The sequence below is a fragment of the Daucus carota genome, chromosome 8 (genome assembly GCF_001625215.2).
Source record: "Daucus carota subsp. sativus chromosome 8, DH1 v3.0, whole genome shotgun sequence".
In the NCBI taxonomy this organism is placed as follows: Eukaryota; Viridiplantae; Streptophyta; class Magnoliopsida; order Apiales; family Apiaceae; genus Daucus; species Daucus carota.
In genome coordinates this window covers 18539416-18561002 of record NC_030388.2, presented here as the reverse complement: position 1 = coordinate 18561002, position 21587 = coordinate 18539416, and the positions used below count along the sequence as shown (strand labels likewise).

General features: G+C 30.7%; 2 protein-coding genes across 3 annotated transcripts; one reads left to right on the top strand and one right to left on the bottom strand.

The window, feature by feature from the left end:
- The first annotated feature begins 15661 nt into the window (after positions 1-15661).
- On the top strand, positions 15662-19411 carry LOC108199590 (suppressor protein SRP40). Of its 2 annotated transcripts, none has more exons than XM_017367487.2 (4): positions 15662-16052; positions 16438-17543; positions 17697-17794; positions 19040-19411. In XM_017367487.2, exons 1-3 carry the CDS (start codon positions 15983-15985, stop codon positions 17787-17789), a joined length of 1269 nt encoding a protein of 422 aa, XP_017222976.1. In that variant the 5' UTR covers positions 15662-15982; the 3' UTR covers positions 17790-17794; positions 19040-19411. The 2 variants fall into 2 exon arrangements, with proteins under 2 accessions (XP_017222976.1, XP_017222975.1); XM_017367486.2 differs by having other exon boundaries at positions 17697-17812.
- A 403-nt stretch (positions 19412-19814) lies between these two features.
- On the bottom strand, positions 19815-20860 carry LOC108199591 (membrane protein PM19L). Its single transcript, XM_017367488.2, has 4 exons — positions 20656-20860; positions 20337-20556; positions 20213-20258; positions 19815-20089 (listed from the first exon to the last, which is right to left on the bottom strand). The coding sequence occupies exons 1-4, from the start codon at positions 20780-20782 to the stop codon at positions 20003-20005; spliced, it is 480 nt and encodes a 159-aa protein (XP_017222977.1). The 5' UTR covers positions 20783-20860; the 3' UTR covers positions 19815-20002.
- Between the last annotated feature and the right edge of the window lie 727 nt (positions 20861-21587).

Sequence of the window (21587 nt, the reverse complement as noted above, 5' to 3'; positions counted from 1 at the left end):
ATTAGTGACAAAAAAGGAAAAAATTATAATTCAGTGGTACGTTTCTAAATAATTAATAAGTTGGGTGGCAAAAAAATCTATTTTCCCTTTAAAATAAAAAGGTTAATTATCTAGTTGGTCACTGAAGTGAGTTTAATGTATATCAAGATGGTCACTAAAGTCACCATAAATATCAAACAAGTACCTTGAAATATGAGTTCAAGCAATAAAAATATTATTTATAGAGTTTTACACATTATTCTTAAATGTTCCATAACCAAGTAAAAGGTTGTGACTTCTAGTATTTATGATAATATAATTAGACTTTATCAAGCTTATTTATTATTTATTAGTTATTTTGTATTATATAGTTATTTTTTAGTTTTAATTGAAAATAAATAATAAATAAACTTGAGAAAATCTAAATATATTATCATAAATACTAAAATTCATAACTTTTTAGTTGGTCGTGCTAACATTTAAAAATAATGTGTGAACCTCTATAAATAATATTTTTACTGCTTAAACTCATATTTCAAGATATTTGTTTGATATTTATGATCATTTTAGTGACCATCTTGATACTGTTTTCAGTTCAGTGATCAGCTTGATATATTTAACTCACTTCAATAACCAACTAAATAATTAACCCTAAAATAAAATATCATATAACTGATGCCGTATTTTTAGAATCTAAGCACACTGTCTCATCTAGCTCATGGGTAATGGAGAAATATTGAAAACATGAAACAATTTGACTAATACCGTCTCTGTTTCAAGTGGGTGGATTTTCAATCTGATTTATCTTGTTTTTGTGATTATGCTCCAGATCTAAGGTTTATCAATCTTTAATTACTATTTCGGTTTGGTGTAGTCTCTCCTTGGTGAGAGTTAGGTTGTTTCTCTCCTTTGTTTGTGAGAGTATGATCTTTATTTTAGGATAAACATTGTTAAGGGATTGCAATTATGGCCGATAGCTCAAACAAGATTAACTCCAGTCGGCTATGGAGAAGAGTGTACTTTTAAATATTTAATCTTCAACGAATCGCGTGATTCCATAAAGAATGGATTAATCAGCGATTGTTTCTGTTTTATGTTTGTTCGACGCAGCAAATTTCGTACGACTTTTCATTATTGAATTGATTTTCTACTCTTAAAAAAATTGACTAATACCTCAAAATCCATCAAATTATAAAATCCATCAGTTTTTAAATATCATGAGATTTTAATAAATTTTAAATAATCTCAATTGAATAAGCGTATTGAACACAACGTGTTTATTATGCTTATAAAACGGGCTAACTTTTTTAATAACCGAAAAGAAAACTCATTTAAAAGGCACAAGATTTAAAGAAGGGAAGAAAACAAAAAAGGTGAAAAAAAAAAGGGAGAGAAGGAACAAGTAAAGGGTTATCCCGGACAACAAAAAAGGTCAACTTAAAATAATACTCCCTCCGTCCCACTAGATTCTTTACAGTTTCCTATTTTGGACGTCCCACTCATTTCTTTACATTACAAAACTTTCCTAAAATAGCTAATGGGTCTCACCATTTTCCCACTTTTTCTTACTTTTCACACTACCTTTACTCCACTATCTCTCTTTTATATATTAAAAATCAATGGGTCCCACCACTTCACCCACTTTTCTTTCTCTTTTCCACTACTTTATACATATTTCTTAACCTCCGTGCCCAAACTCAATGTAAAGAATTGAGAGGGACGGAGAGAGTACAACTGTTATTCAAAGACAAAACAAAATTGCCATATGCAGTCAAAAAACATCAATTATGGAAATACTTCGAAAGAAACATAATAATATAAACAGACGATACACAAAAGCATTACCACAATTTGCAATATATAATATATATCTAGCTACGAATGAATTAAAAAAATAAACAACAAAATACATAACCAAGAACAAAAGATAAATATTACACATACTAAATATATTTATAGGCTCATAATCAAAGAGAAACCACTCGTAAAATAAACCAATACAAGTTAGTGATATTCTCAATACAATTTAGTGATATTTTCCTTAGAATTTAGTGATATGTGTTGCAAAAATTGGTGAAAATCTCTAGGAGTCAGCGAAACCTCCAGATCTGTGCTTAGATCTGTGCTTGTTACCAATTCTGGGAGTAATAACGACGGTGGAGATAACGGAGGATGTGGACATGGGAGGGCGGGAGCATGGAGGGGATGGGGTGAGGCAAAAATAGGGCTGCAGAGGAGGCGGGGCGGCAGTGGAGGAGGGACGATAGATGAGGCAGCTGAGATGGCGGATGAGGTAGACAACGGGATGAAGCTGTGGTCTTAGACGGCGTAGCTTCGCCGGAGCTGTGGAAGACAACTGGGGTTGCAATTAAAAGGCGGCAGTTGAGTTGAAAGAGGCTGTCTGACTCATCAACTCACCCCCAATTGCTGAGTTTTACCAGAGAAGATTCAAAATTCCAAATATGAGTATGTCAAATTTTCTTTATCATCTTACTATTGATAACAAATTTGGTCTTTATCAATTTCTTTACCAGCTTTCTCACTAGGTTTGTAAACGGATCAGATCTAACTAAATCAATATCATAATCCCTTTAATTTATTTGGACTCGGATCGGATCGGGAGTCGGATATTTTACAAGTTAATCCATATCCGATCCATTCGGATCATGGATAATCGGATCGAAGATCCGATCCACTAAAAATTAAAAAAATAAATATATTTTGTACCATCGACAATGTATTAACCGTTCATAAAGAAAAAAAGTGATATTTTCTAGCTATATTAATTCATGAATTTTAACTTAACAAGCACAAAAAGGAACTAATAAAGCACTAAAGTAAAGTTTACAGTTTCATGTTATTGACAAAAATGCAACTGAAAAATTTTGTTGACTGGTCCAGTAAAACCTTCAACAGTAGAATGTATCAAGTGAATAGAAAATAATAAGTAAGTTGCTTCCCAAATGCCCACTATGATCTGCTCCTGTATGTATAAGGATTTAGGACTTAGGAGTGGCTATACGGTCATGAGAAAATATGATGTAGTGTTTTGTATTGTATTTTTTAATTTTTTTGATTTTTGTATGTAATAGAGTTGGGCTCAATGGAGACCAAAAACTTTGGAGTCCTTAAAGACTACAAGATCTACCGTTAAAATAATCTGACAATTAATGGACATGATTAAATATTCTTTGTCCTGCATTTCTTGTCCAACATTTTTAGTAATGTAATATTAATAATTTACACTATTCTTGTTCTGCATTTCTACTAATGTATTATTAATATTCTTGTCCTGCATTTCTTGTTTTAGTTTTAATTCAAAACTATCTTTATAATTTACATTATTCTTGTCTTGCATTTCTAGGTGTGTAATATTAATAATTTGTCTCGCATATTTGTGATATATTAAAGTGTTATTTTGTCTTGCAACAAATCCAATTCGTTGCAGAACAATGACAATAAGTTTAGTGTCAATCATAGCAATGTCCAACTACATTTTTGTTTTGTATGCAATTATTATTTTTATTTGTTAGGATTTCGGTGATTGAACACCAATATAATGGAATTATTATTTTATGTTATGCAAGATTTAGAAGTACCGCCTGTTGTTCACCGATTTAGAAGTGCAGAACATGATAGGGAGAGAAAACGAATGTGCAGGACAAATAACACGAGCCCTTGGATGTGTCAGAAATGAGTGGCTGTGATTAAGTCTCTCCATCCTCCACATAATTCAGTCTCCATAGAATTTTTCTCTATATACATATATGTATTGAAGTTTTAATTATAAAATAATTAATGTATATTAATGAATATATTTATTAATGTCTAATAAATAGGTTATTATGAAACGCCAATAATAACCTCTCTGTATATAATATATTTATAATGAGTAAGGGCAGATTAGTCTCTTCGAATTAAATTACTCATTATTGTTTTATTAGATATATAATAGAATCGGGCAAAATTATGTTAAAATCGATGACTAATTGGGTAAAAATTGGATTAATTGGTTGAAAATCAGGCTGAATATTAAAATTTACAAAATTGTGGGGAAAATTTGAAATTTGAAAAACTATTATATATATTTACTATTTTTACATATATAAGATAAAATTAATTCTGAATAATGATCTTATTAATCATTCGGAATAATCGCCGATTTTCAAATTCTCGCTTTTTACAACTCTGGATATTTATTTATCTATTGTTAAATCACTAGCTTTTTTGGCCCGTGCTACGCACACGGGTATTGATTCTTTGATTTTTATCGACTTAATCTATACTTTGCTTAAAAAAAAAAAACTTAATCTATACTTTATGTCGTGATTAACCCCAAATCTGGCGGGTAATCAGCGTAGTCAAATTATTTATTATGAGTTTTAAATTATAGAATTTTAAATGTTTATTAGCATTTTGTCTCGTGCTACGCACACGTGTATGTTTTTTGTTTTTTTTATCGAGTTAACCTATACATTTTTATTAACAAACAGTATGATATGAGATATAAGTTATGAAAGCAACGTACGTAAGAGTCAAAATACTCGAGTTTTGTTATTAGCGAACAGTACGTTGTAGATGTTAAAAATAATATATACAAATGTCGATTGAAAAAATAAAATCACGCAACAGAAATTATAACGACGCGGACTATATAAATCTTTATATTTAGAAATATATATAATTATTAACTTAACCTGATTATGCAGATTACAGAGCTTCCATCCATTCCTCAATTATAAAATTAAGGTGAATATGCTGATGATAGAGTTTCCTCCCGTCCTTAATAAAAATTGATAAATATGTTAATAAATAATTAACCTTAAAGTAATACATCAATTAGGGAATACATATGTATTCATAATTTAGTTACATTACTAAAATTATATAATACTATAATTATTGCCTATATTGAAAATTGATACTAAGAGAATATACGTGATAAATATCTATAATGGTATAGATTCTGTATTGATTTTATAACGGAATAGATTTTTCATTAATATCATTACAATAACCAAATATTTAATATAATAATAATATTTCATGTTTGAATAAAAATTTATATGTTCATGAATCTATGATCAAATCATTATTTGTATAGCTAAAATAATAAAAAAATATTCAATAATTGTTTCCAAAACATTTATAAAAGATATGAAAAATAGTAATGACTATACAATTAAAATTTCTCGGTGACGCCTCGAATCTTAAATAAAACAACAAAAACTATAATAAACTATATGTAAAAATTTTATTGTTTAGTTATTTAAATGAAAATTTTCTCATTTATGAAAAATTTATTTAAATAAAAATATACATGTAGCATTTTCGCCCATGCTACTCACACGGGTATGAATTTTTTTTTATCTAGTTAAACTATAAATTTTTTATTAACAAACAGTATGATATGAGATATAAGTTATGAAAACTAACGTATGTAACATTCAAAATACTCGAGTTATGTTATTGACGATCAATACGTTGCGAATGTTAAAAATAATATATACGAATGTCAATTTTAAAAAAAAAATCACACAACGGAAATTATGACGACACGGACTATATAAATCTTTGAATTTAGAAACATAAATAATTATAAACTTAACCTGATTATACGTATTATAAAACTTCCATCCATTCCTTAATTATAGAATTAAGGTGAATATGTTGAGAAATAATTAGCCTTAAAGTAATACATCAATAAAGGAATACATATGTAGTCATAATTCAGTTACATTACTAAAACTATACATATGCTATAATTATTGCCTATTGAAAATTGATAATAATAGGATATACATCATAAATATCTACAATGGAATAGATTCTGCATTGATTTTATAACGGAATAAATTTTTTATTAGTATCATTAATATAACCAAATATTTAATATAATAATATTTCGTGTTTAGAATAAAAATTTATATCTTCATGGATCTATGATCAAATCATTATTTGTATAGTTAAAATAATAAAAAATATTCGGTAATTGTTTCTAAAATATTTATAAAAGACATAAAAATAGTAATGACTATAAAATTAAAATTTCTTGGCGATGCCTCGAATCTTAAATAAAATAACAAAAAATATAATAAATTATATGTAAAAATTTTATTGTTAAGTTATTTAAATGAAAATACTCGAGTTATGTTATTGACGATCAGTACGTTGTAGATGTTAAAGATAATATATACAAATATCGATTAAAAAAAATAAAATCATGCAACAGAAATTATGAGGACGCGGACTATATAAATCTTTGTATTTAGAACATAAATAATTATATACACTTAACCTGATTATGCGTATTATAATTCTTCCATCCATACTTCATTATAAAATTAAGGTGAATATGCAAATGATAGAGTATTCTCCCTTCCTTGATAAAAATTGATAAATAAGTTAAGAAATAATTAACCTTAAGGTAATACATCAATAAAAGAATACATATGTAGTCATAATTCAGTTACATTACTAAAATTATATGCTACGATTATTGCCTGTAATGAAAATTGATAATAAGAAGAGATATACGCGATAAACATCTATAATGGAATAGATTCTGTATTGATTTTATACCGGAATAGATTTTTAATTAGTGTCATTAATATAAATAAATATTTAATATAATAATAATAATTCATGTTTGGAATAAAAATTTATAATTTTATGGATCTATTATCGAATCATTATTTGTATAGTTAAATAATCAAAAATATTAGGTAATATGTTCCAAAATATTTATAAAAGATATGAAAATAGTAATGATTGTATAATTAAAATTTCTTGGCGTCGTCTAAAGGCGACGCCTCGAATGTTAAATAAAATAACAAAAAATATAATAAACTATATGTAAAATTTTTATTGTGAAGTTATTTAAATGAAAATATGCTCATTTATGAAATTTTTATTTAAATAAAAATATACTCGTAGCATTTTGGCCCGTGCTACGCACACGGATATAATTTTTTGTTTTTTAATCTAGTTAAACTATACATTTTTTATTAATAAACAATATGATATAAGATATAAGTTACGAAAGACAACGTATGTAAGAGTCAAAATACTCGAGTTATGTTATTGACGATCAGTGCGTTGTAGATGTTAAGCATAATATATACGAATGTCGATTGAAAAAAATAAAATTACGCAACAAAAATTATAATGACGCGGACGATATAAATCTTTGTGTTTAGAAACATAAATGATTATAAACTTAACCTGATTATGCGTATCATAAAGCTTTCATCCATACCTTAATTATAAAATTAAGGTGAATATGCAAATGATAGAGTTTCCTCCCTTCCTTAATAAAAATTGATAAATAGGTTAAGAAATAAATAACCTTAAGGTAATACATCAATAAAGAAATACATATGTAGTCATCATTCAGTTAGATTACTACAATTATATGCTACGATTATTGCTTATATTGAAAATTGATAATAAAAAGATATACGTGATAAATATTTATAATGGAATAGATGCTGTATTGATTTTATAACGGAATAGATTTTTAATTAGTATCATTAATATAATCAAATATTTAATATAATAATAATATTTCATGTTTGGAATAAAAATTTATAACTTTATGGATCTATTATCAAATCATTATCTGTATTGTTAAATAATCAAAAATATCAGGTATTATTTTCTAAAATATTTATAAAAGACACCAAAATAATAACGACTATAGAATTAAAATTTCTCGGCGTCGCCTAACGGCGACTCCTCGAATCTTAAATAAAATAACAAAAAATTATAGTACACCGTATGTAAAAAATTTTATTGTCAAGTTATTTAAATAAAAATATGCTCCTTTATCAAATTTTTATTTCAATAAAAATATGCTCATAGCATTTTGGCCCGTGCTATGCACACGGGTATGATTTTTTGATTTTTTTATGTAGTTAAACTATACATTTTTTTTATTGACAAACGGTATGATATGAGATATAAGTTCAGAAAGGCAGCGTAGGTAACAGTCAAAATACCCGAGTTATGTTATTGGCGATCAATACGCTGTAGATGTTAAAGGTTATATATACGAATGTCGAATGAAAAAAATAAAGTCACACAACAGAAATTATAACGACGCGTACTATATAAATTTTTGTATTTTGAAACATAAATAACAATAAACTTACCCCAGTTATGCAAGTTATAAAGCTTCCTTCCATTCCTTAATTATAAAATTATGGTGAATATGCTGCTGATAGAGTTTCCTCCCGTCCTTAATAAAAATTGATAAATATTTATAACGGGATATATTTTTCAATAATATCATTAATATAATCAAATATTTGATATAATAATAGTATTTCATGTTTGGAATAAAAATCTATAAGTTTATGGATATATTATTAAATCATTATTTGTATAGTTAAAATAATATAAAAATATTAAGTAATTTTTATTTAAAATATTTATAAAAAAACATGAAAATAGTAATGATTATATAATTAAAGTTTCTCGGCGTCGCCTAATGGCGATGCCTCATACCTTAAATAAAATAGTAAAAAATAATAATAAACTGTATGCAAAGAATTTTATTGTTAAGTTATTTGAATAAAATGATGCTCATCTATCAAATTTTAATTCAAATAAAAAAAATGCTCATAGCATTTTAGCCCGTGCTACGTACACAGATAGGATTTTTTTTGTTTTTTTTTCCAGTTAAGCTATACATTTTTTTATTAACAAACAGTATGATATGAGATATAAGTTATGAAAGACAACGTAATAGATTTTTCATTAGTATCATTAATTAAAGTGAATATGCTGATGATAGAGTTTCCTCCCGTCCTTAGTAAAAATTGATAAACATGTTAAAAAATACTTAACCTTGAAGGAATAATCAATAAAGAAATACATGTGTGATTTAAAAAGAAAAAAGAAATACATATGTAGTCATAATTGAGTTACATTACTAAAATTATATGCTACAATTATTGTCTATATTAGAAATTGACAATAAGAATATATACGTCATAAATATCAATAATGGAATAGATTCTGTATCGATTTTATAACGGAACAGATTTTTCATTAGTATCATTAATATAACCAAATTTTAATATAATAATAATAATTTATGTTTGGAATAAAAATTTATAAGTTTATGGATCTATTATTAAATCATTAATTGTATAGTTAAAATAATTAAAAAATAAATTTTTTTCAAAAATATTTATATAAGACATGAAAATAGTAATGACTATATAATTAAAATTTCTCGTTGTCGCCTAATGGCAACACCTCGTATCTTGAATAGAATAACAAAAAATTATAATAAACCGCATGTAAAAAATTTTATTGTTAATTTATTTAAATAAAAATATGCTCATTTATTACCACATGAAAATTATTTAAGCATTTTGGCCCGTGCTACACACACAGGTATGAAAAAAAAATGCTCTATTAATAATGAAATTATAACAAAAATTCTTGATCTGGAAATTGAATGTAATGAACATGAAAACTGTATAAATTAAACGAAAAAGTATCGTTGTAGTAATAAATGTCAAAATCTGTGGAAATCAAATGAAGTTTGACTTCCTATTCGCATATAAGCTATTACAGACCAGATTCATGTATCGAAAATTTGTAAAACCGAGTGTATGAATACTTCCTTATATATCAAGAGCTGAAATTATAGAATGAGAAAAGACTTCATTAATTTGAATTTATAACAATAAGTTTTGATTTGAAAATTAAATATAGTGTATATGTAAACCACCACATTTAATGCAAAAATGGATTGTAATAATAAATGCCAAAATTATTGAAAATCAAATAAAATTTGACTATTTTTCCTTATTGACTTATAAGTTATAGCAGGCTAGATTCATGTATTTGAAAATTTTAAAAGTCTAATATATAGAAACTTCTTTATCAAGAGTTAAAATTGTGAAGTGAAAAAAAAATACTCCATTAATCGGAAATTAAAACAAAAAGTCCATCTGAAAATTGAATATAGTAAATATGAAAACTGCACAGATTATACGAAAAAGTTTTGTAATATTAAATGCATTGAATATGGAAACCAATATATATTATACAAAAAAGGATTGTAATAATAACGGCCAAAATCAGTTAAATAAAATAAAATTCGACTATTTTTCCTTATTTACATATGGGTTATAGCATGATAGACTCATGTATCCAAAAATTTAAAAGGTCAAATATATAAAAACTTTCTTATCAAGATCTAAAATTATGGAGTGAAAAAAAACTCTATTAATTTGAAATTATAACAAAAAGTCTTGATTTGAAAATTTAAATATAATGAACGTGGAAACCACAAACATTAAATGTAAATGGTATTTTAGTAATTAATGTCAACATCAATGAAAATCAAATAAAGTTTGACTTCCCTATTTGCATATGAGCTATAACAGTCTAGATCTATGTATCCGAATATTTAAAAATCTAATATATAAAAACTTCCTTATCGAGAGCTAAAATTGTGAAGTGAAAAAGTACTTCATTAATTTGAAATTATAACAAAAGGTCTAGATTTGAAAATTGAATATAGTGAATATGGAAACCACTACATATTATACAAAAAAGAATTAATGCCAAAATCATCGAAAATCAAATATATTTTGACTACATTTCCTTATACACATATGAGTTATAGTAGGCTAGATTCATGTATCTGGACGGAAATTGGGTCATATTCATTCTCGGTGTCTCTTGTCAAAATACAATGACACGCAATAAGAAGTAAACAAAAAGCCTTGATCAGATGTTGGGAAAAAGTGAATATAAATCTTCACACGGTGAGCATCCGATAGTGGCCTGGACGAATCATCTCTTTTCAGCAGCTGCAAGGAAAACTCAATCATAAAAAAAGGATCAATAAATGCATTAGTGGACATATATGCATCATGATCACTATCAATACGAAAGGAAATTATGCAAAAATAATGTCAAAAAAATTAATTACAAAATATCATGTCATCTATACAATATAAAAAACTTAAAAACTGGAACAAAAATACAAAAAAATAGAACATACACCAATGCTAAGCCACAATCCCATATGTGGAGGTCGTATACTTTCAGAAAAGGCCTCTCCAGCTTTCCAAACTTTCACCCAATAACTACCTTAATCCAATATTAGGTGAATCATATGAGCTCCCTACATGAGAATACCTATTAATTAATAACAGACACAAACTTATTACAAATTGTTGTACATCACACTAATGATTCTACATGAAGACGTTAACGACAATACGATCGCGTCCAAGACTTTTGAGGAACCAAGACCAAGAGTACTGTATCTTGAAAATGAATGCGTATGAAAACTTTACTCTAGTGCGGAAATCAATTACCTGATGCATGTGCTTTCTTTTGATTCTTGAAAATTGTCTCAACACTTTTACCACGATCCACGTCCATTTCTTTTCACACCTGCAGAAACAAAAATTTACGATTATAATCGAGGATTTCGATACCGCAACATTATCATAAAAAGGATTGCAAAACCTGTTGACGACGTTGAATCCGTCTTCATGCTAAAAAAACACGACCACCGTTATCACTGCAATATAAAATAAATGTTACTACCATACACTCTACAAATCGAGAGAGAAAAAAATGATCAAATGATTACAGATGCAAGTAGATAATAAGAATTTCGAATTTTAAATAAAAAATAGCAGAGAGCATAATGGAGGAGGAAGAGATTGATTTAGATAAATAAGCACGGATTTGTTATGATTAATTATCATGTTTGAATTTGAAATCAATTAGACGTAGTAATGAGTGCCATGATTGGAGGAACCGAATTCAATGCCTTTTTCAAACTCTCATATGGTTGGAAGATGCTATCAGATCCAAAAAGCTCAATGAGTGGCTTGATCAATGGAACAGCAATAAATGCCACGCTCCTGATATGGCAGGAACTTGCTGCATGCCCAGTGAAAATCGGGTGGGTCGCATAAAAACCCGGAATATTCTTTCATAGTGTTAAGTTGAATGAGAAAGCTGCCGGGTCGATCCGAAGCTTAATGGGCTGATCCAAGAGAAAGTGAAATTACCAAAGCAGCCTTAAAAAATGACTCATGCTTTAAGAATTATATAGATAAATATAAATATATTATACATATATGTATTGGAGTTTTAATTATGAAGTAATTTAATGTATATTAATGATTAGACATTAATGTCCAATAAATACCTTAACATTAAAAGTCAATAATGACCTTTATATATATGAATATATGTTTAATGAGTAAAGGGCAAATTAGGCATTTCGAATTAAATTACTTAAGTTTGCTCTATTAGATAGATAATAGATTTTAGATGTATCGACTCAATAATAAAATTTGATATTTCTATAAAGAATAGGAAAGTATTTTGTTTACAAAAACTTCTTGAAATTGATTTATATCGTCGAAAGTATAAATTATTTTACATATTTAAATACTTCTTGTCTCTTTTTACACGTCCTCTTTTACATGTCACTTTTGAAAATAATTCGCATCTTAAAAAAATATTAATTTTTTTCTAAAAAACATGGAAACAATTCGAAAGATAATATGAATAAGAAGTACTCTAAGATTGGGGATGGTAAAGGATCACCGGCTAAAAAGAAAATAGGACCGAGATTCACAAAGTATGCAAGGCTGAATGACCTTAGAACTCATATCTATATGAAAATTGAGAAAGATGTGGAATTCGATGGCCGAAGCCTGTAAAGATGATTTGAAAAAGAAAATAAAAAGATATACTATAGGTTCCACAATGACACGAGATACAAGACGTATGATTGTCGGTAGTTGAAAGACGAAATCGAGTTCTTGATTCGAAAAGACAAGTTATCCAAGTATACGAGGAATGTAGATAAGAACCATGTAACAATGATAACCATGTAAGAGATGCTGACGACAGAGATAGGAGAACTCAGCAGCAAGGACCTATAATCAATATGATCTCTGGTGTGACTGAAACAGGTACTTCCAGTAACTCTAAGAAGATTTACACTCGAGAAGTGATGAGCATCGTTGAGAACTCCCGATGAGGTTAAAGATTGAGATAGCATTAATTTTTGACAGATCTCACTTGGAAAGGGTGGAAAGGGTGAAGTTTCCCATGATAATCTACTAATGATTACTTTCGTTATTGGGAACTCATCTAAGAAGTTTCGTTAATAAAGAAGCTTCTGTAGATATCATCTTCCAGATACCTATGAGAAGATGAAATTGCCAACTCACCGTTGACACCGTCTGACATGCCAATCTACAAATTTAATGAATATTATAGAATAGTAATTTGTTATAATAAGAAAAAATGACGAATCATATATCGAGCAACTAAAATTTAATATAAAAGTTCCAAAGTTATATTAAGCAGTCCGTATATCGATAAATAATAATACATGCGATAAAGTTCACTGATTAACATGGGGTTAAATATCAACTAGGTGATTGATTGCGGTCCGATGACTCAATTTGGTCACTGATTGGAAAATTGACTCAAATTAGTCACTCATTTAAAAATTTACATCAAAACTATCACTTAATCATTAGTCAAAATTCTGAAAATATTATATCTCGAGTTTCGCACATTTTTTATAAATGATATTACATCCAAATGAAAGATTTTGAGTTCTACTATTTTAGCTAATATTGTTAGATTTTTAAAATTTTATCAACTATTTATTTTTATTTGAATCAAATAAAAAAAATCAAAAGATTAAAAATAAATAGTTGATAAAAGTTTAAAAATCTAACAATATTAACTAAAATAGTAGAATTCGGAACCTTTCATTTGGATGCAATATCATTCATAAAAAAGTGCGAAACTCAATATATAAAACTTTCAAAATTTCGACTACCGATAGAGTGATATTTTTGATACAAATTTCTAAATGAGTGACTAATTTGAGTCACTTTTCCAATCAGTGACCAAATTGAGTTATCGGGCCGCAATCAATCACCTAGTTGATATTTAACCCGATTAACATGTATTGTTGTTGTATCAACAAGTTATTTCACTAAATTTACGTTAAAACAGATGGAATACAAAAACTAATATTTGCCCGAAAAGAAATGTATAAAAATGCTTGGCCGACTTGAAATAGTTGGTGAGTTGTAAATTCCATTAATTAAGTTGTTATTCGTCAACTAATTATCCAAAAGTTCAATACTAAGCCGACATAACAGTTGTTAGCAAAAGCCAAAGTTATTACACGAAGGCATGAGGGCCTCAAATTCTATATATCATTGAATTGCTTTCATCATATCCCATAGCATATACAGTGGCGGAACCAGGATTAATTTCGACCCCGGGCTAAACTACAACTGAACTCTACGATTTTGCATAATTTGATAGCGTTGTAAGATAATTTCGTCGTCAATGTCTCTAAATATGACCTTCTCGATGTAAACCAGCATGCTATCGTTCAACCACTCATCCCCATCTTGTTACGCAAATAAGTCTTAAGTATTTTCATTACAGAAAACACTCTTTCAAAAGTAGCTGTTGCGACAGTTAAAATTAAAGCTAACCCAGTGAGACGGTAAACCAAAGGATAAGCTGTACTTCTATGTGTTCCGACCATCTTAATAGCAAGCTCTGCAATATTTTGAAACTCAGAGAAACTATTATCATTTTGCACATCATAAATGAAATTATCCAGCTGATTTGTTAACAAAACTTGGTCCATTTCAGAGAAATGTAATTTCAATTTGAGCTAATTTTTTTTATATATAATCATTTTTAAATTTGTCCCCGGGCTAAAAAGTTGAAAAAATATATATTTTACTTATTATTATTTTCTCAGCCGGGGCTGGCGCCGGGGCTAGCCCCCCTTGGTTCCGCCCCTGAGCATATATATGTGATACAAATAATATTGGAACAAGAAAAAGAGAGTTGTTAGTATTGGCTATTAGAACAAGCCACAAGGAAGTCTTATAATTTACCCAAGGTAAATTCCATCGACTTGTTGAATCAATTTACTCGCTCTATAGGGGATTCTAATTTTTTGTGCGTGACTTATTTTTAGATGGTAAATTCTATTTAGAACTATTTCAGTAATCAGTTTTTAAGTGGTGATGAGACCCGTGATAAGATTTTTGTTAAAGTATGTTGATACTATATGGATCTTGTGTTTGCAATTTGGATATGTATTAACAAATTTTATAAATATAATATAATTTCGATAAATATATATATTCATTGAATTCAAATATAATAACAACTAATTTTATAATACGTGCGATGTAAAAATAATTTACAAGTCATCTAACTTTTTTTAATATTTAATTTTGTTTAGAAATATGTATTTATATTAAAATCATATGCATCTTTATATGCGATAAATAGCCGAGTTTGAAATATTGACATTTTTTTGGGTATGTCTAATAAGTTCTAATAATTAATTTTATAAAGAGACTTTATATATAAACTCCGCGAAAATTATTTTAATTGTAAATATATTGATGTTCTTAATTATAATGAAAAGAAATATGATAGAAGAATTTTTAAAATAGGAAAATTACAGACTTTATTTGAATTTTAACAATATAGAATGTTTATAGCCAGATTCACGTGAAAATTTTAAAATTATTTTCACAAAAATTAAAAAATAACAAATAATTTGTTATATTCATCGGATCCCATCCCACGAATAAAATATACTATCCCACGAGAAAGATACCGCAGGGGAGGCTCTGTAAGACCAAAAAGGTCCAAAGATTCCCGGAGGCCTCCTCTTGTTCCCAGTCATCGCAGGGTATATACACCCTGTCTTTTACTCTCCCCTAATCCCCACTATTATTTACTCCAAAACACACACTCACACACTCACTTCTTTGAATTTCCTTCACATGCCTCACCACCATATCTACTGAGAGAGAGAACGAGAGAGAGAGGGAGAGACAGAGAGAGCAATCAATCTACTCACCCAACCCCACGATCCCATTTGTATATATAATCTCTCTCACATAATCATCGACCCCAGTTCTTTAATTTCACATTAATCATGCCATCAGGTGCTAAGAAAAGAAAAGCTGCCAAGAAGAAACAGCTTCAACACATTACACACTCTCATGGTATCTACTCATACTTTATGTCTCTTTACTCTTTTCTTTATTGTAGCCCCCCATCCCTATTATTACTTACTTTTGATCTGTCTCTATAATTCACTTGGTGGGTGTGTCTTGTTTCTTTTTATTATTCTATGCTTGTTTTGCTTTTAGTCTATTTGTTTGATTTTGGGACATGGGTGTCACTTGTTTTGCTCGTTTGGATTGATTTCAGTGTGTGTTTCTGTGTGAATAGGGTTTTGTACTGTTTTTGTGTTTAGTGTTTGTTTGATAGTTTTTAAAGTTTTCAGCTTTTTTTATTCTTGGTTGGTGATTTGGGTTTAGGTGTGGTTTTTAGTTTGTTTTGAATTACTGATTGTTGAGTTTTTGTGAATGGATCAAATTATGGTAGGGGAGGATGTGAAGCACTTTGATGAAAAGGAGAGTGATGGTGGGGAGGTTAGTTCTCCTGCTTCTCGGGATGAGTCCGGGAATTCGTTTGGGAAGGGAGAGGGGGTTGAGTTGGGGAAGACGGAGGATGGTTCATCGGGTCAAGTAGTTGGTCCCGGGAGTGATTCTTTGGAACAAGAGGATGCACAGAAAGTTGGTACAAAGGAAGAGAGCGGTGTTCAGGTTGAGTGGGAGTTGAAGTTGGAGGATGATCACAAAAGCAATAATATAAGTATTGAATCTGCAGAGGAGGTGCATGGTGAAGGGTCATCAAGCGGAAGTAGTAGTAGCAGTAGTAGTTCTGATGATGAATCTCAAGAGGTTGAAAAGAATACAGCTGTAGTTGAAACTGGACTGGTCGTTGATGCAGATGAGCCTGTTGAAACTGGACAGGTTCATGACTCCGTTGAGTTTGTTGAGACTTTGGCTGAAGTTGTAAGTCAAGTAATCGAAAATGTTGAAGTAGAAGAAAATGTTGATAAAGTTGTTGAAACCGGTTCTTCTCTTAAGCTTGATGATTCATTATCAAGCATAGTAAATCAAGTAAGTGATAGCATCCCGGCTAGAGAGACTGATAATAAAGTTGCTGAAGCTGTGCATATTGTTGAATTAGCTGAGCCTGCCGACTGTTCCTCGGAAGTGGTATATAAGGTGAATGACACTGTTCAGAACGGAGAGACTCGTAATGGGGATGTTGAAGTGGCCCCTTTGGTAGAATCAGTGAAGAGCCCATTGATGGAAGAGACAGTTGAAGTGATTGAGAGTGCTTCAACTGAAAATCCTAATACTTCTTGTTCGGTTGAACTGAGTTCCCCTGAAGTGGGAGAGAAAAGGATACTTACACTGGTTGAAAACAATGCTGTTTCCCCTGAATTGGTGGATTCAGGATCAGAGGATAAGGAGCTTACAACATCAGAAGAAACAGTAGTGTACTCAGAGGCAAAGGCTTCTATTGCTGAAACACAGGAAGACAAACTTGAGCTATCATATAATTCTTTTGTTGGCAATACTAGTAACGGTGCAGTGCCTGTTCCAGATTATCAGAATCCTGAATCCGCTGATAATAAGGTAATTCTTCCTACATCCACACACATGCATCCAGACTGTGGTTCGTATTTTTCTCCTGAAAGGTCAATGGTCCATCATATCAGCTAATCTACTTGTAGCTAGAAATTGTCATGCTCATAGAATTATTGTATGTTTTTTGTATTTGTTTTGCAGCCCCCTGTAGCTTCTACATCACAAGCAGTGCAGAAGACTTCCATGAAGAGTTGCTGTGGGTTATTTGAATTGTTTACAAGCTCTGACAGATAATTCAGGTCACTAGCTTTATATATGTATGTATTTCTGAACTAAGCATCTGTTTATGCTACATAACTGATTGTCTGCTTCCATTATTAATGCGAAAGTTGCCTACTTCATGTGCTTGATGGATCTCCGCCAATTTGAAGTACCTATTAAAAACTTGGAACTTGCCCAAAATTTGGTTACTTTTGCATTTTAGTTGCAAAGCAACTGGGTTGGTGTATATAATCGAATCTAGATTTAAAAAAATATAGTGATGACTAGGGCAGCTTAATTGGCCAAATGGCTGGTTGATAGGAATGGGAATGGGATTAAGAATTATATGGAATCCCAAAAGGTTCGGAGGGGATGATTTAATTACCTAGAGGTACTGGGGTTCCCAATCCATACAACCAAATTGTTAACTGAAATACTAGCATATTTATTGAGGAATGTGAGATTATAGATGCAGCCATTGAATATATACTTACAGGTAGTATATCTCCCTTCGTTTATAGCAGCTCTGCCAGCAATCATTATATAACCTGAATATGGACGCCTTACCAGAAAGGCAGAAACATAAACCATTTGGTTGGGATTTGACTGAAGAAAATTGAGACAGGAAATATATAGCATTAAGTAGAAAGATGGATGTGCAGATAACTATACGATATGTGCTTTTACATATAGTTCAAAAACTGGGAATAAGCAGATAACTTGGTAACAGATAAAGATTAGTATAGAACATGTGGTTTATAACTTCCTACAAGCTAGTAACTAGTTAATTGTTTCCTGTGATAAGCCAGGACCTTCTGTGAATCTGTGATGGTGGAAAATGAAACTTTTTGCTTAAATAGCCTTTTTCTCTATTATCGGATTTGCGATACTTATCCAATGATTGTCTGATCCTGGTACGGTACTAGTCCAGGCGGGATCAAGACTTTTCTTGTCATAGCGTGGAAACAAAAAGTTACGTTGTACTGAGCAGCAAACAGATTGGTGATGAGAGCCACCTGAAACCAGAACATGAAGAATGAAGAAAGCAATATATCATTTTAAGATCTCAAATAAACCATTCTTTTATAACTTTCAGTGGTGTACATTGATCACTACCCCTGTTAACCAACTACGGCATATTTTCTCGATTATAAAAAACACATGGGGATATGTGCATTTAACTTTAGCATGAATTGTTTTCTTTTCTTTACTTTGGGACCTAGGTTGTTTTGATAGTTGCTAAAGAATGTTGCATGACATTGTTTGTTTACCTTTTTATGCAGAAAGAGGGGATAGATTTGCTGGATTGTAGAATGCAAGCACGGATCCTAGAAGTTTTTTATACAACCTTTCATCCCTAAAAAAATAATAGCAGGGGCCTGACCATGCAAGAACCAGTTAAGGTTCTTGGTAGTGGAACATGTTTTTCTGTTAAACGGTTTACAGTCCTTTTTTGTTTTTCTTTCGTTTTTTTGGTTCTATACAGTGATGTTCCCTGGTTCTTTTTCTTTCTTTTATGGTTTATGTACAAACTATATTTAGTCGACCGAGAGTATTCGGTTCGAGTGCTGGGTTTTTGAGGATTAGTCCATTATTGATATATACTCTATAAGTTTTAAGATGATATTTGATGTATTAAGATTGTTTGATGTGAATTTCTTCGTTCTGTTACTTTCCGACTGTTGTGAGTACGGTGACCAGTTGCGATCCCTGTTTGATTCATAGCTATTTGTGAAGTATCGTTGTTATGGACTCGAACAAAGATCTTATTGCTTGCTTTAATCCATATCAAAGAAGGAATAGGCAGAGTCACAGAAGCTCTAAAATCTGAACGAATTCAGCTTCAGCTCCGTCATATTGAGCCAATGCAAACTTGTTTTGTGCTTTGTGTTAAACATCAATGCTTCATCTAATTGCTCTGTGTTAGACCATAAGATGTATGACTTGTTTGCTATTTACCAGAACTCAAACTAGCCATGCACATCTAATAAAGGAGCTCATCAGAGATCAAAGTGCTTATGAAAGGACTGTTAATTCATAATCAATTCGACAAGCACCTGATAAAATCAATCTTATAGAAGCCGCTGCTTATATTTTTCGATAGAAATACAAATTACAACACGCCAATCAGAAACAAACGGCCTGAACTTCGGCCAAATCTCTACACCACAAAGAGCAGAAAACACATTATATAGTAAGGCCACACAATGAATAAAATTAAACACATCCAGATTTATCACTTATGTTCATCTCCTCGTCGCGGCAGAATGGATGACCAGTATATACAAGACTTGGGTAGCAGAAAGAATTATTATGAATGCTTCCATCGTTCTCTGCATAAAAGATTTGATCACTATCATTCGTATGTTCTGTAAGATACTTTCTACTATATATCTGTGACAACGAGAAATAAATTTGTAGGTCTGTTGCAAAGGTATTATTCTTTGATCACTTACCAGGCGGGCATTTCTGACGTCCAACTCAATTTCTTTGCTGGCAAAGCTGCACAAAAGATGGTACGTTGATTGAGAGGATTGTATGAAGTTATATGTTCATAGCGTAAATGGGGTGAAGTATTACCCCATGGCAAGGACAGTAAGAGCCCACGCGATAGTAGCAGCAGAAGCAGCTGAAGGCAAGCTATCGTGATTCCAGAAACGAACATGATTGAACCCGGAGATTACAGAGGCTACCCCAACAACACCGGCTAGCAAAGAAAAGGTCACGAAGAAACCAGTTGCAGCGTTTCCCATTGGGAAGTAAATTGGCGAAAAATGAGCTGGAAGATCAAATCCTGGACCTGTCAAACTCATGCACATATTGTTAGAATACTAATCAAGCAGAGCCCGCGTGTGTTTGTGTGTTTGATATGAAATGCACACATGTGAAACAGACATACCTATGATGAAACCATGATCAATAGCTCTATTCATCGCCCATCCGCCAATGCCTAGAATAATAACAAACATGCAGAAGTTAAGGACTAAAAGCAGCGTCGCAGCAGGTTTCATCTGTTCCCCCGCCATTACAAGATACTGACAAGAATCTTGAAACTACGTACTTAAGGATTAGAGATAATGTGTATGGATTGCAGATGCATGTTAAGCGTGTAGGAGTCGATCTTATATATGGTTTGTGATTAGTATTAGACAATGTGTTTGATTCTTTCCTTGTGTTGGCAGAGGCTTTGTGGGGCTGTAAAGAGATGGATGATGCTTCAAATTGAGGGCAAGGCAATGTAGGATACCATACCAGATACTTTATTGTAAATTATCTTTCCTTTTCTTTACTTGATGGTACATGCTTTGTTTGGGCTATCATCTACTTCTCCAGTTGGTTCTTTCTTGGGGGGAAGGCTTTATATTATTTGCCAATTCAAAAGAAGTTGATGCATCTGTTGTTACTTTGTTGTAAATTATCTTTTCCTTCTCTTGACGGTAGAATCTCACAATTGTTATGACAACTGTTTTGACCTCTCCAACCGACAAGCAAGTCCAAGATTTATTTTTACAAAGCTACTCTAATCGCGGCAAATTGTACTAATCAGCCCTCCATGATTCCAAAATAAGTTGATACAGTTGTTCTTAGTTCTTAGATATCAGGCCTGTACATTATTGTATTTCATACCAACGGTAAAAAAACAGCAGAACCAAGTATGAAGTAACCAACCAAACATTTCTTAATGAAACTAGATTGCACTTTAACCACGGAAGAAACCACAGTTCCTAATGAAGCTATATTATTCAACCTAAATCATATTGGATTCGTAGCCTCGCATCTGCAGGCTTTGTATGGTACAAAACTATTCTACAACTTGCATCACAGACAAAA